Source organism: Zonotrichia leucophrys, chromosome Z (assembly GCF_028769735.1).
Source record: "Zonotrichia leucophrys gambelii isolate GWCS_2022_RI chromosome Z, RI_Zleu_2.0, whole genome shotgun sequence".
Classification (NCBI taxonomy): Eukaryota; Metazoa; Chordata; class Aves; order Passeriformes; family Passerellidae; genus Zonotrichia; species Zonotrichia leucophrys.
In genome coordinates this window covers 23549007-23564763 of record NC_088200.1, presented here as the reverse complement: position 1 = coordinate 23564763, position 15757 = coordinate 23549007, and the positions used below count along the sequence as shown (strand labels likewise).

At 41.8% G+C, this 15757-nt stretch overlaps 1 protein-coding gene across 5 annotated transcripts in view; it reads right to left on the bottom strand.

Annotated features, from left to right (window-relative positions):
* The window catches only part of TRPM3 (transient receptor potential cation channel subfamily M member 3), a 415622-nt gene that overhangs the window by 377509 nt on the left and 22356 nt on the right, over positions 1-15757 (bottom strand). Inside the window, exon 1 of one of the 5 annotated variants that reach the window (XM_064736880.1) lies at positions 11381-11536. The exons of the other annotated variants lie outside the window; for them this stretch is intronic. Within the exon in view, the coding sequence (XP_064592950.1) occupies positions 11381-11536 (156 nt within the window). Of the gene's footprint in view, positions 1-11380; positions 11537-15757 lie in introns of those variants that run through there. 5 annotated transcript variants of the gene reach the window in all.

Genomic DNA, 15757 nt, shown 5'->3' with positions numbered 1-15757 from the left:
ATAAAAAACCAAATTAAAAAGTGGGATGAGCCCATCAATGCTTCTCAGTTTAATAGCACTTCTGCTTATTCTTCAAAAATAGCACAATATAAATACATCCTTATGACTCATCTTTCAAAAATACTTTGTATGCATATCTATATACATACTTTCATACATATATATATATATATATATGAAAATTGGAGTGGGAAGAGAAAAAGATGCACAGAGATGGTAGTCTCAGTGTTGCAGAAAGTCTGAAGGAAAGAATAGCACAGCTAACTCACGCAAAGAACAGTCCAGGAAAGGCACACACAGATAAACCACTGATTTCCAATAAAAACTTGACATTTTAAAAATACAATTAATTTCTTAAAAGGGAGACTGAACTGTGGGAGTTTCAGACAGTCCTGCAAGTGCTAAAATATAAAATGTGGAAAAAGAAGTGATTATGGTGAGAAAAGAGAAGCACAAGAATATTTTAGTGAGTGCAAAAAGGAATCTACAGAAGCTGGACGAGCTGCATTTTTTTCTTAAGCCAAATTAAGTCACCCTGCATAGGAACCTGATTTCCTCTTTGAGTTAGAAACCCCTCCAGAAGTATGCAGCAGTGAGGATGCTGGGTTTTATCCTCACCCCTTTCTAAAAAGACAGATTAAACAGTTAAGGCAAACTTCTGCTTTAACAGACATTTTTGTACAAAGCTCCTACTTTGCTAAGGCTCTCTCGCTGAGGTACCACAAGGAAAGGGCAATGCTGTACTCAGTAAGTAACAGAGATGCAAGTAGGAAGTTGCGCTTATATTTCATAGTCATTGTTTATTTGGCATGCAGTAATTACCTTGTCTCTGTAAGGAAAAAAAATCCAAACCAGCATCTCTGTAGCCTAGAAGCATCTTGTTCATAACAATGAGAAAAACCCTTGATAAGCCAAACCTTGACAAACCAAAATCACACATGTGTTTCTTTACTGAATTAAGATCCAACACTTTTTTGATAATCTACTAATGGAAGGATCTTCATTAGTTAGGTATTGAATAATATCCTTCTGTGATTGTTTTGCAATTTTGCTAGTTGTACCCTCTTTAAAGCACCTCAGAAAAGTCACATTATTAACAGCACTGTGTCTCAGTTAATGAAACCACTTTCTGGTGCACCATTAAGACTGTTGTGCATTGCAACCCACCTCTTGTACTCTGCATTTTCCTAATTACTCAGCTTAGACTTTCAGCAACTGTAGGCAGTGTAACTGTTTGTAGTCTGAGTAATGTCACCCTAGCTGGAATGTGAAATGGCTTCTATACTGTCACACTCCAACACTGACAGAGGAATAAATTATTACTGCTGTATTTGCATCAAGATGTGTCTGATGCAACTGAGTGAAACAAGACACCTCAAATGTCCTCTCAGTACTCCAGAGAAACAACTACCTTAACTTTTACTAAGCTGTTCAAATCTACTTACAGAGAAAAATCATAACTATGGAACTTGCCTTCTTAATGGCCTATGAACCCATAAAAGCTTTATAGTACCCCTGGACTTTCACATTCTTATATTTAAAGCTATTATATGCTCAGCATGAAAGCATATCCCACCAACTTCAAACACATTGTGTCAAACATGAACTTGAGACTTTTTAGCTCTTGTCCATGTGGGTTGAACGCTTGAACTATGATTAAATTGTGTTTTCATACAACACAGTATCTGTGTTCTTCCACTGCCAGGGTAAGAGATTGACAGATGTCTTTTAATAATAATTTTTAAAATAACTCTAATACCTAAACATCAGGGAAATACTTCAAACCAAAAAGCACATCTAAAGCACACCTTCGAAACAGTTTTATTAAATAAAATGTAGCCCTGTCACAATTTTGATAACTGAATGGGAGAACAAATAAGCTCATGCTGTGAGGTGAATCTCACTGCACCCATCCTCACTGCTGAGCTCATTGAAGTCTCACTTGTCTGTCTTGTTGCCTCAATAGCTTTCCACTTGTCTCCAAGCTTCACTCACAACTTCTAACACTACTATAATCTTACTCACTTCCTATGACAACTTTTTGAGGACCAGAGCTTCCTACCTGGCCCTTTGAAATTCTAAGTCATCCAGTCACATTTCCTTTTTCTTGTATCCTACTCTCTTGAGAGACGACTAGCAAAATTACCTAGGAGCACATCTGACTGTTGAGAACTTCTGGTATCTGGGAAACCTTTAACAACAAAAGCTGGCTTACACTGCACAAGTAGAGAAATCTGAATGAGTAAATCTACTACAGATTTGATCTCTCCATGATAACAACCCTCAAAATAAAAATAAAAAGAGCAAATATGGAAATCTATTCTAACCAGTCAGCTTTTCCAATGAGAAAGCTATTTCAGCATTTCAGGTTAGAGTCACCTTAGTTCTACTTTTAACCTACTTGGCTGCATCCCTACAAATCTATGGGGCCTGACAAGATTCATCTGACAATACCCAAAGAGCTGGAGGATGCCATCATAAAGCCTTCCTCGATGGGTTTGGCGTCTTCTTGGAAACCCAGAGAGATCTCAGCTGACTGGAAGCTGGAAACTTTCTCCTGATTTCCAAAAAGATCAAGAAGGAAGCCTCTGGAAACTACAGGGTGTCAGCGTCACTTCAGTGCCTGGTAAAATCATGGAAAAGATTATTCTGGGAGGTTTTGAAAAAATACTGGGACGACAACACAGTCATCAGTGACAGCCAGCACACCTTCATGAGGGGAAACGCTTGATTATCAAAACTGACTTCCTTCTACAACAGGGTAACCCACTGAGTTGATCTAGGAAAACCAGTAGAGGTAATATTTCTGGCTTCAGCAAAGCCTTGGAAACTGTCTCTCCTTCTAGACAAATGCCCAGCAGACAGCTGGATGTACCTGATGAGTGAGCAATTGGCTCATGGGTTGGGCACAAAGGGTTGTGGCGAATGAGGCGACATCAGACTGGAGTCTGTTCATTAGTGGGGTTCCACAGGGCTCCATCCTCAGCCCACTCCTCTTCAACATCTTGGACAAGGAATTCAGAGGCAGGCCAGTGACACTAGGAAGGAAGGAATTAACACCACTGGAAGGTGGTGTTAATTCCCTTAAGGGTAGAGAGGCCCTCAGACAAACCTCAAGAAATTAGTGAGCTGAGCATCAACTATATGAAACATCAACCACAGGAAGTTTAACAAGTGCTGGATTCTGCACCTGGGAGGGGCAACCCTGTCTGTACACACAGCCTGGGGAATGAGAGGCTGGAGAGCAGTGCCATGGAAAGGGACCTGGGCATCCTGGTCAGTGACAAGTTGGACATGAGCCAGCAGTGCCCGGGCAGCCAGGAGGGCCAAGCATGTCCTGGGGGGCATCAGGCCCAGCATTGCCAGCCAGGCAAGGGAGGGGATTGTCCTGCTCTGCTCTGGGGCAGCCTCACCTCGAGTGCTGGGGGCAGTTTCGGGTGCCACAGTATAAAGCAGACATTGAGCTGCTAGAGAGCATCCAAAGAAGGGCAAGGAGAATGGTGAAGGAGGGGAAGCCATATGAGGAGTGGCTGAGGTGCCTCAGTCCCTTCAGTGTGGGGAAGAGGAGACTGAAGGGAGATCTCTTAGTGGTCTTCAACATCCTTATGAGGGGAAATGAAGAGGCAGGCACTCTCTTCACTCTTGTGACCAGTGAGAGGACTCAAGAAAACAGCACAAAGCTTTGCCAGGGGAGGTTTAGATTGGATATCAGGAAATGGCTTTTTTACCCAGAGAGCTGCTGAGCACTGGAACAGGCTCCCCAAGAAAGTGGTCACAGCATCAAGCCTGAGCCCCAGAAGTTTTTGGACAATGCTCTCAGGCACATGGTGTGATTCTTGGGATGTCCTGCACGGGGCCAGGAATTGGACTTGATGATCCTGATGGGTCCTTTCCAACTGAGTATATTCAATTAATCACTGAGGGGAAATATTTAGAAATGAAGAGAAAATAAATAGCTGTAATGAATTAACATATTACCATTATTATAGTATTTCTAGAGAGCAAGTACTTATAATCTGGCAATAACAAACAAAACTTTTCATTTGCTTGTTTATTTAGACAAAACATTCCAATTTTTTTTCTCCTTTCACCTCTGCAGTCACTGTGATTCACAGGGTTTCATAACATGTCAGTTTCTCTGCAATTCACAGTAAACTTAAAAAAATTGCAACAGGAGATTACCTGTTTTGAATACTCTCCACAAAACACTTCCATTATGTCATTAAAGCAATTATGTTATCTAAAAGCAAAAAGAACATAAGAATACGAGGAAAAAAATACATGTACCAGGAAATAATAAGACTCTTCTTCTTTCCACATTCATTTTAAAATGTCACAGGATTGTTGAAATGCTGCTTCATCAGAAGAAATCAATTATGTCTGGAAAGAGTTGCTTTCAGCTACACAGAAAACAGGTTATAAGAGGACACATCTATCACTGTCCAGCCAGGTTAGACTAAGTTGTGCTTTTATAGCCAATATTACCATCTCCAATAGATTAAGAAGTCCTTCTCTGTATTATGTTATGATGAATAAAACCTCTCATAAGCCTCATATAAATTCCAAAAGCTTACACATGCCTCACAGTAGCTGCATCCTATGGCAAAAACAAAACCATAGAGGAAAAAGAATGTGAAGCGTAAAATTGTCCCCTGATCTAGACAAAAGTTTTCATGCTCCTTGTCAAAGGTCTAGAGATTTCTCATCTCCTTGCACTGTTGTTGTTTGTTTTTCTTCTTTTTTCCTTGCTTCTAAGTGTTCTCTGTAATTTAAAAATATTTATCTTTCTAATTAATTCCATTATTTTCGAGGACCCCTCAGCCAGTGTACAGAAAGATAACAGATAAAGCATCCTACAGGAAAGCAAGTTCTCAGAAGGTTTTTTTTTCTTTGTTTGTTTGTTTTCCTTTTGTGGATTGGTCATGGACAACAACGCCTCTTACACAGCAGCTCTCAGACTCACAAGTTTATCCACATCCAGCATACAACTGGAAGTGCTCAACATTTAAAAGAAGTCTATCGATTCTGGATATTCTGGAAATCAATCTCTTAATAAAAAGGGAGGTCAGCCACCACTAAAAAATTATCAGGCCCTAAAGAAGTGAATCAGATAAAGCCAGAAATACCCAATTATGAATAATTTTAAAATTCTGCTCATGGAGTTTGACTCTATCATTCTAATTATTAAACAACCACCTTCTTTTGAAATACATGTACTTTCATTTCAGATACAGAATAAGCTATACATTAATAATTAATGATTATTATCTCCATAAGAAAGGAAGAAAAAGAGCAAAATAACTCCAGTCTTTGGGATTTTCTTACATGCTATGCCTTCAATATAATAATCCCTTATGTCTTTTCAGGGGAGACAAGCAGATGAGAATTGTGAAAATTGAACTACCATTCAGCTTTGTTATTTTAATGAGAATTCATTTCCCCTCTTCACTTAGTTTTGGATTTTTTTTCCTGTTTTTCTTATCTTTAGTGCTAAAAATCACATTATAGCTCTGCAATGACTTGCATTACATATAACTGTGGTCACCAATATTACACTCTGCTCTACCAGGTACAGAATGCTACTCTTAAAAGCTAAAGTCATAGAATAAATTAGCATGGACAGGACTTCTGAGTGCTGTCCTATACAAGCATTTTCCAGAATTATGTAAATCCAAATTCAGAAACTTTTCCTTCAAAACAAAATTTAGCTATTTCAAAATCACCTCAGACTAATCACAAATTAGTCTGATCCCTAAAATCATAATGAATTACTAACCTTTAAAAAAATCACACTACTTAACAGACTAGTCCACACATGCATCAAAAAGTAATGAATAGAGTATAATATTTTTTCCCACCCCCGTTAAAGGAACAAACTCAAGATCAACTATTCAGACAAATATTTAGGACTGGTCTGTTATAGGAGCTTCTTAACTGGTTTCCTCACTGGAGACCAGCTGCAGGGAGACACCAGGCAATATATTCAGGAGAGATTCTATAAAAAGGCAACCTCATATATAGGTTCAGGAAACCCCATTTAAAGTGAAGCTTAAATAGTTATAATTTCTAGCTTTATTACTAAAGCATCCAAATAAGCAGTCAGGAATAGTGTTGCTCATCCATGGCACACAGAAACAAATGTAGGAAAACAAGAAAACACTCTGCTATATACTAGATAAAAAATTTTAAAGCCACTTTAAAGTTGCAAAAATTAGAAGAAGCAGCATCTGCCTAAAATAAAGCTAGACAAAATGTACAATTTGTCATACATGACAAATTGTTCATGCACAGGATTAGTTAGACTCCCTTCTGCTACCAAGAACTTAAAAAATTAACAACAAAAAAAAATATTTCTTTCAGAGACACTGTGTTATTTTCCATCTTACAGTATTAACAAATTATTCTACCAGTCCTTGCCCTGGGCTAGAACTACCATTTTTATTTTTCGTAAGAAGTGCGTTTTCACACCTGATAACCAGGGTAGGCATGCTTATAAGATTTTCAGGCAGGCAAAGTGTAGGCAACAGTTACTATCTGTGCTAGTGCACATCTTGTAAATTAGTTCTCAAAGGACTTTGTGATGTAGATTTACACAATCCCAAGGTAACTCAGTCTGGCAGGGACTTGGGGAGGTTTCTAGCCTCAGCTGCAGCTGAGAGGGACAGATGAGGTGGCTCAGGGCCTCACTCAGTTGGGATGTGAAACCCCCAAGCCAGGAAAAAGCCCCCTTTCCACCGGCCCTGGCTCCCTCACCAGCACAACATCCCTCCCAGATTATAATGTCACAGCCCAGCCACAGAAGCCTGGCTAGAGCAAAGGCAGCTGGCATCCACTGCTCTCCTCTCAGCCCAATTACATTGCAGAAGGCGTGAGGGCTGGATCCAGCTCAAATGATCCTTGGGAAATCCTTACTCACTGTTTCCTGTCACTGTCAGCTCCTCCACGTGCCCAGATGTGGGTTCCAGGAGGTCTCCTTCCTTGGTTTCACCTCAGGCTGATGGCCAGCTTTCCTCCTCCCCCAGCCAGGCCAGCGAGTGCAGAGGCCTGGCAGACACGGGAGGTGAGGACCTGCCTTACCCATGTCTGCTGCCATGGCATCACCTTCACCTGCAGGATCCTGACAGGAAGGCATTGCACACCGAGGAGTCAGTGATCCACACAGAGAACCTGAGCACAGCCTGGCCTCTGCTGCGCGGGACTGCACACACGGCTTGGCCTTCAAGCTGCACTGTGCTGCACAAATTCCTTGGTTGCCAGACAAATTCCTTTTAGGACAGGGGCCTGCAGACAGCTCCCCCCCCATCAGCAGCAATTACAGCACCTGCACCACCATGCCTTCATCAAGAACTACAGCAATAAATTCTTGTAAGAACAATGTTTCTGCTTGCCAGCAGAAAATACAAATATATTTGAGCTATTGTTTGGGAGAAAATCATACAATAGCTAAAATGAGCAAACAAGTCAGCCTTGTATGGACAGGGTCACAGTGTGCTGTTCAAGCACCATTCAGGAACAAAGTGTTTTCCTTACCCTCCAGCAATCTCCTGCATGGCTGGTGTTCTGATGTATTACATTTCCCAAAGAGGATGGAGGTGTTCAGAGAAAGCTCCATCTGCTTCCTTACCCTGGTCAGTGATCTGTAGCACAACCCAAAACACCCAACAAACGCTCCTCTGACCCTGACCCACAAGCTCTATGCAGACCTGAGCCCTACACATCTGAGCTGCTCCTCCATGTGAAGGGCAGCCCTATTCCTCCTCTTCCCTGCCTGCCTCTCCTGAAGGGCTTGTCTCCATCAATCACAGCACTGCCACATCACAGGTATCCCAGCAATATCCCAGCAATGCTGCCAGGCTCTGACCACAGGCTGAGCCCTGGGCCCTGCTGCTCGAATCCCCAGCAGTGTGCAGACAGGAACATACCCTGCACCCTACTTTAACAGGCCCAAGCTTTGCCTTGTTACTCCCACACCGTGTACTTTTGCTTTCTGTACTTGCTCCACCATTTTATCATACAGCTCAGGGCTGTAATGTGCCTCCCATGTCACTGCTAGTGTAACACTCTCCTCACCAGACAGGCCAGCCTCATGGCAAAGGTGCTTTTGCTACAATAAATGAGAAAGGGAAAATGACATCGGATTTCTCAAATTCACTAATATGAAACTCACAGGTCAAGCTAAATTTTGTCCAATCTGCTCCATAACAAACCTGAAATTCAGCTCTTCACTCAGTGGATTATACCTGTCTACATAATGTTCCTCACTCACATACACATGGTTCTGTTCTGCCATCTCTGGGAGAGATTACTTCTCATCAGTCATCTGTACTCGGCCCATCTGATTTTCAGCGTCCAAGACAGGACCAATGACCTGGTTCACAGCTATAATTTCACTGGTGCCACAGCAAAGTAAAGTTTTATGTCATGTGGTCTTATGTTTCTCACTTGTCATTTTGTATCTTAGCTACTGTAAATATCCTGGGGAAAATTTCACCTCAAAAGCAATTTAATCTTTGAACAAAAGAAAAAAAATCTGCTGTGATCAGAAACTGTAGAGCAGAGCAGCCAGTTATCTCAATTTTATTGAACTAGAACACCGTGCAGTGTCTGCTTAAAATGGGTTGGAAAACTCACGTAATTCAGAGGCTCCAAGTACAAATGACTCTCAAGATCTTGGCAGAAAACATCCAAATTCCCTTTATGGGCAGAAATTCAACGTGATCCAAAATGTGACCTGCTGATTTGCATGGCAAAATTTTTATCAGCTTGATTAGGGGTGTTCCACACTCTTTCCCCTTTCCAGATTTTTACACAAGCAGATGATAGAGAGAGGGAAAAAGCAGAAAAGGTTTAATTTCTAAAGCTATAACCATATTTCACTCCTTCAATATGTAATGCCTTCACTCAAAATGAAACCAGGGTTATTCTAAACAAAGATCATAGCTAGACATCGTTTGGAGTCAGCCACATGTGTGCTCTATGCAGCATTGGCTCTTGCAAACCTTTTCCATCTCAAATATTCTTCACTTCTTCAGCTCCTGTCAATGCAGCAATTTCTTCTCTATCACTCAAACACTAATAGCAAAACAAGGAAAATAAAATTGAACATCCCTCCATCCCACTCTCACCCCCCCAAACCCCCTTCCTGATCATTTTTGGTAAAGAAATAATATTACCAATTATCCTTTAGGAATTAACAAAGTAATAAAACAGCAGCCAACCCTTAGGATTATTCAATAAAAATGTAACACGTAATGAATAAGTGTGAAACATCAGTATCAGCAGTTTCAACAAGTGTGTAAAGAAAAGGAAGGCCAGAAAATAGAGATTTGGAGGGGGGAAAAACAAAAAGTACACATGCATATCATCACTTGTACCAAACTCCTGCTTCAGCACTGCACCCCAAAAATTCTCCTCAGACAAGTCACAACCTTTAAAAAGTAAACTGTGGCAGACAAACAGAAGTCAGCACAAGAGAAAAAATAATTCAAGGAACAAGGCTGGGGGGATAAGGCCAAAACACTGATGTTAAACGGACTGAAATATTACACTTTATTTCCCTCCCCCTCCCCTGGGATAGTGTGGTTGCAAGTGCGAAGGGAAAAAAAAAAAGGTGCTGGTGGAAAATGTCTCAAAAATTACTATGTTCTGGCATTTCTTTGGAAAGTGGTTCCAAGTGATTTATTCTTAGTGTTGAAATGTGATTTCAGAAACCCTATTCTCTCATTAAAAAAAAAAAAAGGCACAAACGAAGAAGACAAATTAATAGTTACCCATTCTCAACAAAAAAACCATGTTTTCAAAAAACCTGACAAAAATTAAAAAAAAAAAAAAAAACTCTAACAAATTACCAAACTAAAAAATTCAGAATCTGTCATTCCCATCTGTCCTGCACTTTATGAAGTTTAGTGGGCTTAATGTAATGAAAATTCATTAACATGAAAACCACCAATATAGTACTACTTTAGAGAAAAGGAAAGGAAAAAGTTGCTCATCCTCTCAGAAAGATTCTGCAAAAGCAAAGATTAAGCAAAGATTAATACAACCTTTCAATTCTGGCGAAACACTTGCAACCTGAATCCCATTCAGGTTTCTGGCTGGAGTAAGAATTCATCTCAGCTGTAAGCCACAAGAACAACAACGTTGTTTAGAACAACAGAAACTCAACAAGCCCTCAAAAAAAAAAAACCAAAACAACACCCCCCCCCCCCAAACCGTCCAACCTACACCAGCCCTCAACTGCACAGTGCATTTTTCTGATGAGTTCTAGCCATATGATCCTTACCTGGGTTTAAGCCATCTATTGCAAAGTTTGTGTATTATTGGAAAAACCCACTCCAAAACCCCACTCTAAACTACTGTATTTTAATCTACAGCATGGTACAGATGAATGCAATGCTACTCCCATTCCCCCTCCACAAGATAATGTTGTTAATTTGTATGATGCTTTCTTGTTGCCATGACATCCTTTATACCGTAGGTCTCTTTACCCTTACACTATTTTCCCCTCTGAAATTCAACCCGTGGTCATTTTACCCCCAGGTCAAAAGCTTGTGAACGTATGTATGTTTGTTTTCAAAATTATACATTTGATCTGTTGAATAAGATTTATAACTCCAGACCTCAGACAGTCCGCTTTAGGTAAGAATATACAGTGCTCTTTCTAAGCACATGAGAACTGAGACAGTCCTTGGACAGTGAGAAGTTCTTCCAAAAGCTGTGTTTCTGTGTGTTTGTTCAGCACTTACCTACAGGATTCCGATCCCAAGGAGACAGGCCATCAAGCACTCTAATAAATATCACTCCTGTTTGAACGCTCAATTTGTTCTCTCAATTTTCCTTTATGGTAAAGATGCTCGTTTTCCTAACTTAAAATCTATGCTGTAGCATGCACCTCCATTAAAATATTTGCCTACCCACCCCAGAGTTTTCCCGGCACATCCCATCGATCTGGCTGAAGGCAGATACACCAACAAGGGGGCATCCGCCCGAGAGGAAAACCTCGGGTTCCCAAGGGGCTGCTTTCTGCCTACATCCCTTCGGGGCTTTCGCTTATGATCGCTCCCACTGTTCCCTCAGCCGCGCACCGAGGGCGCGGGTGGCAGGCAGATATTGCCCCCACGCCAGCGGCGCTCCGGGCCGAGCCGAGCCGAGCTCCGCTCCTCAGGGAGCGCCAGGACAGTGCCGAGCCGGAGACCCGCACCTGGGAACAGCTACCAAGTCAGGCTCGGCGCACGGGAAAGGCGATTCCTCCTCCCGAAGCGCAACAGGTCGGTGCTCACCCCCCCTCGCCCCAGCCCTCGGAGCGAGGAGGTACCCGAAGGGTGCAGCATGGCCGGGCACTGTCAGTGTCGCGGTCACTGTCAGTGTCGCGGTCACTCACCGGCAGCGCGGGCGAGGAGGCTCCGGTGCGCTTGGAGCCGCGCCGGGAGCTGAGGCGCCGCCAGGACTCGGCCAGGCGCCCCCGGCCGCCGCTGTTGGCGCCCTCGGCGGCGCTGCCCCGCTCGGCTCTGCCGGGGCTCAGCCGCCGCTGCTCCATGCCCGCGGCGCGGCTGAGCCCCGCAGCCGCCCCGGGCCCGCCTCGGGCGCTTTATGGGCGCGGCGGAGGGGCGGGACGGGGCGGGGCGGCGGGGCGGCATCCCCGGGCCTCGGCGCTGCCCCGAGGGGCTCCGGGCGGGCCGCCCGTCCCGCGGCGAAACCGGGTTTCGGGCTGCAGCGTGAATTAGAGAACAGGCACAGAAAGAGAAAGGGACAGGTAGGTGTACTGTGCTCAGACGTGACAAGTTGTGACACCTGCTCATCTCCCGTCTAGATGGTGCCAAAATCGTTCCAGGAGGCTTTTTCCAAATACACTACGTTAATAGCTCTAGGGAAATAAATTAGTCGTTTCCTATAATAAAATATGTTAGTCCTTAATGTCTAGCAACAGTCACATGTGCGCAGCCTCCACTCTAAGCCAAACGTTTTTCCCTACTCTTTGCACATCGGAGGGTGAAAACACCAAGTCAGGGAGAGATGGCAAAGTACCTGTTGTGCCTGCTTTTCTTTCTTAAGATCAAGAAGGAGCTCCTCTGAAATTTAGTGTGGCCTGCTTTTCTTTCTTAAGATCAAGAAGGTGCTCCTCTGAAATTTAGGCTCGTTATTAGTACCCTAAGGGCTTCTGCAGTGCTGGTCAGGGTCCTGGTTCATTACGCCCTTTCAGGCACTTGAGAACACAGGGGTTCATCATCTGTGCGTGCTGAGCACAGGACACTGCTGCAGTGCCACGGAGGAAATCTGCCTCATCTCTGCCCTCCAAGCTCACTGCTGATTTTTCTTCCCAAAGGTAGAGGATGCTCAAGTCTCCACAGCTGAAATAATAAGGCAGCTAATCTCTGTTTTCCAGGCAAGATTAAAAACACGGGGAGTATTTTGCAGGTATTAAATCATTGATTTGCATTTATGATTTAACCCTTTTTTAAAGGATTTGTTGAAAGGCCATTTTACTGATAAAGTCAGACATATCCCTGCTCCTTTCTCAAGTAGCTTAACTTTCTCTCTAAAAAGATGTTATGACACTATAATGAATGATATTATTCTATCTATAGCTTAAGTGATTTGTGAAAGCATGTATTTTCATCACAGTGTATCTAATGTCATAGTATTAAACAAAAATACTGGGTCAGAGTTTCCAAAGAACATGTTAAACTCCTTACTAAATACATGTTAGAAGAAAATGATTAAGGGGTTTGTTGTGACTTTAGGTAGTCTAATGCTCTGCAAACCCCTAGTCACACTCCAGACTTCTATTCAGTGGAGACAGGCATTATTGGGAGGATCTGTTTTTCCAATTCCTGTGACTATAGTGGGAAGTCACTTCATTTGGGTGAATTATTGCCATGAATGCTTTTATCTTCATTTATTCCTCTCTGAGGCACATCAGCATTTGGTCAGTTTTGCTGATTGTGTTAATTAACTTTATCATTTTAATGATGATTTTTAAAGTTTAATAGATTAATGGATTAATCTGTAGATTAATTCTCTGACATCTCCTCTATCTCTTAGTAGTAACTATTAAATATCCCAAATCCCATGTTTTCCTTAAAATATTCTTTAGAGGAATCTAGTGATTTTCAGATCCCACAAAAATCTGTAAGCAAGTTAAAAAGTCAAATTACATAAAACTCATTAGACATGTTCTTATGGATTCTTGTTGGGACAATGGGGAAAAAGAATCTCAAGAAATCAAAAGAATTAAAATGCTGTTGTTATGGTCTTTATCAACATACTACATGCCTGGCTAGAAATTATTTTCATTCCTGGCAGAGACAGACACGACTGCATGTTATGAGTGCAGTTGCCTGATATTGTCATTTCAGCCCTTCTTATTCCACCTACAAACTTATTCTTCACAGTCATTCATTAGTATGTTCAAATATTTATCAAGAACTACATGGAGGCATGTGAATAAGTGGTGACAGGGTGGTGACATTTGTCTGATTTAGATCTTCTGACTGAGCAGAGTCCAAGACCCACTGAAGTGTTTGGAACAGTTTGAACTACTGAGAGGCTTGGGAGCAGTCATTCAAGGCTGATGAAAAGCTTTCTTTTCACTTTTCATTAACAAGAAAAAAGTTACAAGGAGATTTATGCTGGAAGGGGCCACTGAAGGTGACCTAGTCCAAGCCTCTCCCTAAAGTAGGTTTGTGTACATCAGTTTGCCCAGGGCTTTGTCCAGTCAGGTCTTGGAAAAACCCAGAACTGAAAATTTCATTGCTCCTCTAGACAATGTTTCAGTGTTTAAGCATGGTCTCAGTCAAAAAGCTTTCCATTACACCTAACTGGAATTTCTCATGTTCCTACATTTGTGTGTTTCTGCTTGTTCCCTCACCGTATAATTTCATGGGCAGCCTGGCTCTATCTTCTATACACCTTCTCACTCAGCAGTCAGGGGCAGCAATTCAGACTCCCTGGAGTCTCTGTCCTTGAGACTGGACAACCTTATGCTCCCAGCCTTGTCAGTCATATGAGACTCTCTGCAAAGTAACCTCACATTTTTCAGTCCTGGTGCTCATGGGGGAGGTTCAGTCACCCCAATGTCTGCTGGGGCACTCTGCATGCAGGCACAAGCAAACATTGGCCTGTTCATGAATCTGCTTGAAAGAGGACAAGCACCTCAAGTTAAAAGGGGTGCAAGAGAGTTGGTTGTTACTCGAGGAAGCAAGGAAAGGATGGCCTCCCCCATGCTCCAGAGCAATCCATCCTGATGAGCAAGGAATTCAGGAACATACCAGGAGGCCTGCATGGAGACTGGGGCAAGGAGATCAGGACAAAACACAGATGCAAGGAAAGTGTACCGAAGGCAAAGGCAGTGACAGGATGCCTGGGAGGAATACAGAGATCCTAGCATCTTCTAGCATAAAGGGTTGACATCAGGAAAGCTGATGCCCAGCTGCTGTTGGGTCTGGCAAGGATGTCTTGAGGGAAAACCTGTGAATAGAGGCCCTGTGCATATTTCATAACTATGGTATAAGAAACAGAAAAGCAATCATAAGCACCATGTAAAAATGTGCTATTCCTTGCCATGTTTCTGAGAAAAGTCCTCTTCCTGTTAGTGAAGAATTTGTATTTATATCTGCTTTAGGTGTACTCAGATTGCTGTCACAGCAGCATGGTTCTGCCACAGCTGTTACTGAGAGTCTTCTGTGGGACTGTCATCTTTGCAAGCTTGCCATCGCTGTGATGATGTAGGGCACAAACAATTCATTATTTGGCTTGAAAGTGCTTCTGCTTTTGCGTCAAACTCACGAGATTCCTTTTCAAAGTGTGGGTCATAATGGAAAATACACATTTTTCAAAGGCCAAGTACTCTGCCAAACTTTTTTTTCTTTTTAGTAAACAAATTCCTCTCAAAATTTTCTACTAGTACAGGAAAAACCCAATAACTGATGCTAATGATTCTCTTCCCTTAAAACAGGAAAAATGTTGTAGTTTCTTTCATGTATCTTCTACTATGAGTGGGTCATACACCTCTGCTTTTTATAAGCTGCACTGTGGAAGACCTTTTTTCTATTCTGCACTTTACAGAATTTTAATTAAGGAAGTTAAATACACTGAAATCAAAAGCTGGCAATAGTTGTATTTAGAAGTTCTGTACTAGAGTTGTAGCATACTGTTCTTATTTTCTAACAGAAGTGGTCTTCTTTTTTTATACCTTGCAATTTTGTAGAGAGACAGATAAATCCTATCCTGTACTATATTTTTTGGTGGATACTAAAATAAGTCTTGTTTAGTTCAACCAAGTTGAACCATAGTTCTGAGAGTGGCAAGACTCCAACAAAATACAGCTTTGATTTTGAAAGCAGTAACCAGTCATAATTGTCTTATACAAAGAGTGAAGGTGATCATACACTTTTCTGAAAGTCAGACAACAAAATCACCCTTGAAACTTACCTACAATTCATAGTCTGAATGTGCCATGAAAATATCTCAAATTCTAGATTTTAGGTCATAAAGCTAATTCTATTGAAATATTTGGAAAATACCATAGTACAATTTATTTTCTAAAGCACAAATCAACAACAGTCTCTGGGTTTTGAAGATTATAGGTGAAACCTTTTAATTTAAGTATTGTTTGTATCATTCACAGAAAAAAAAAAGTTATTAACTAAATAGGAATAATCTTCTTGTTACAAACAGACCAAACATCGGATGAAAAGTGGTTTTTTGAGCCTATTTTTTTCTATTCAATGTGAATGATGTGGAGGTAGAGCTTTATGCT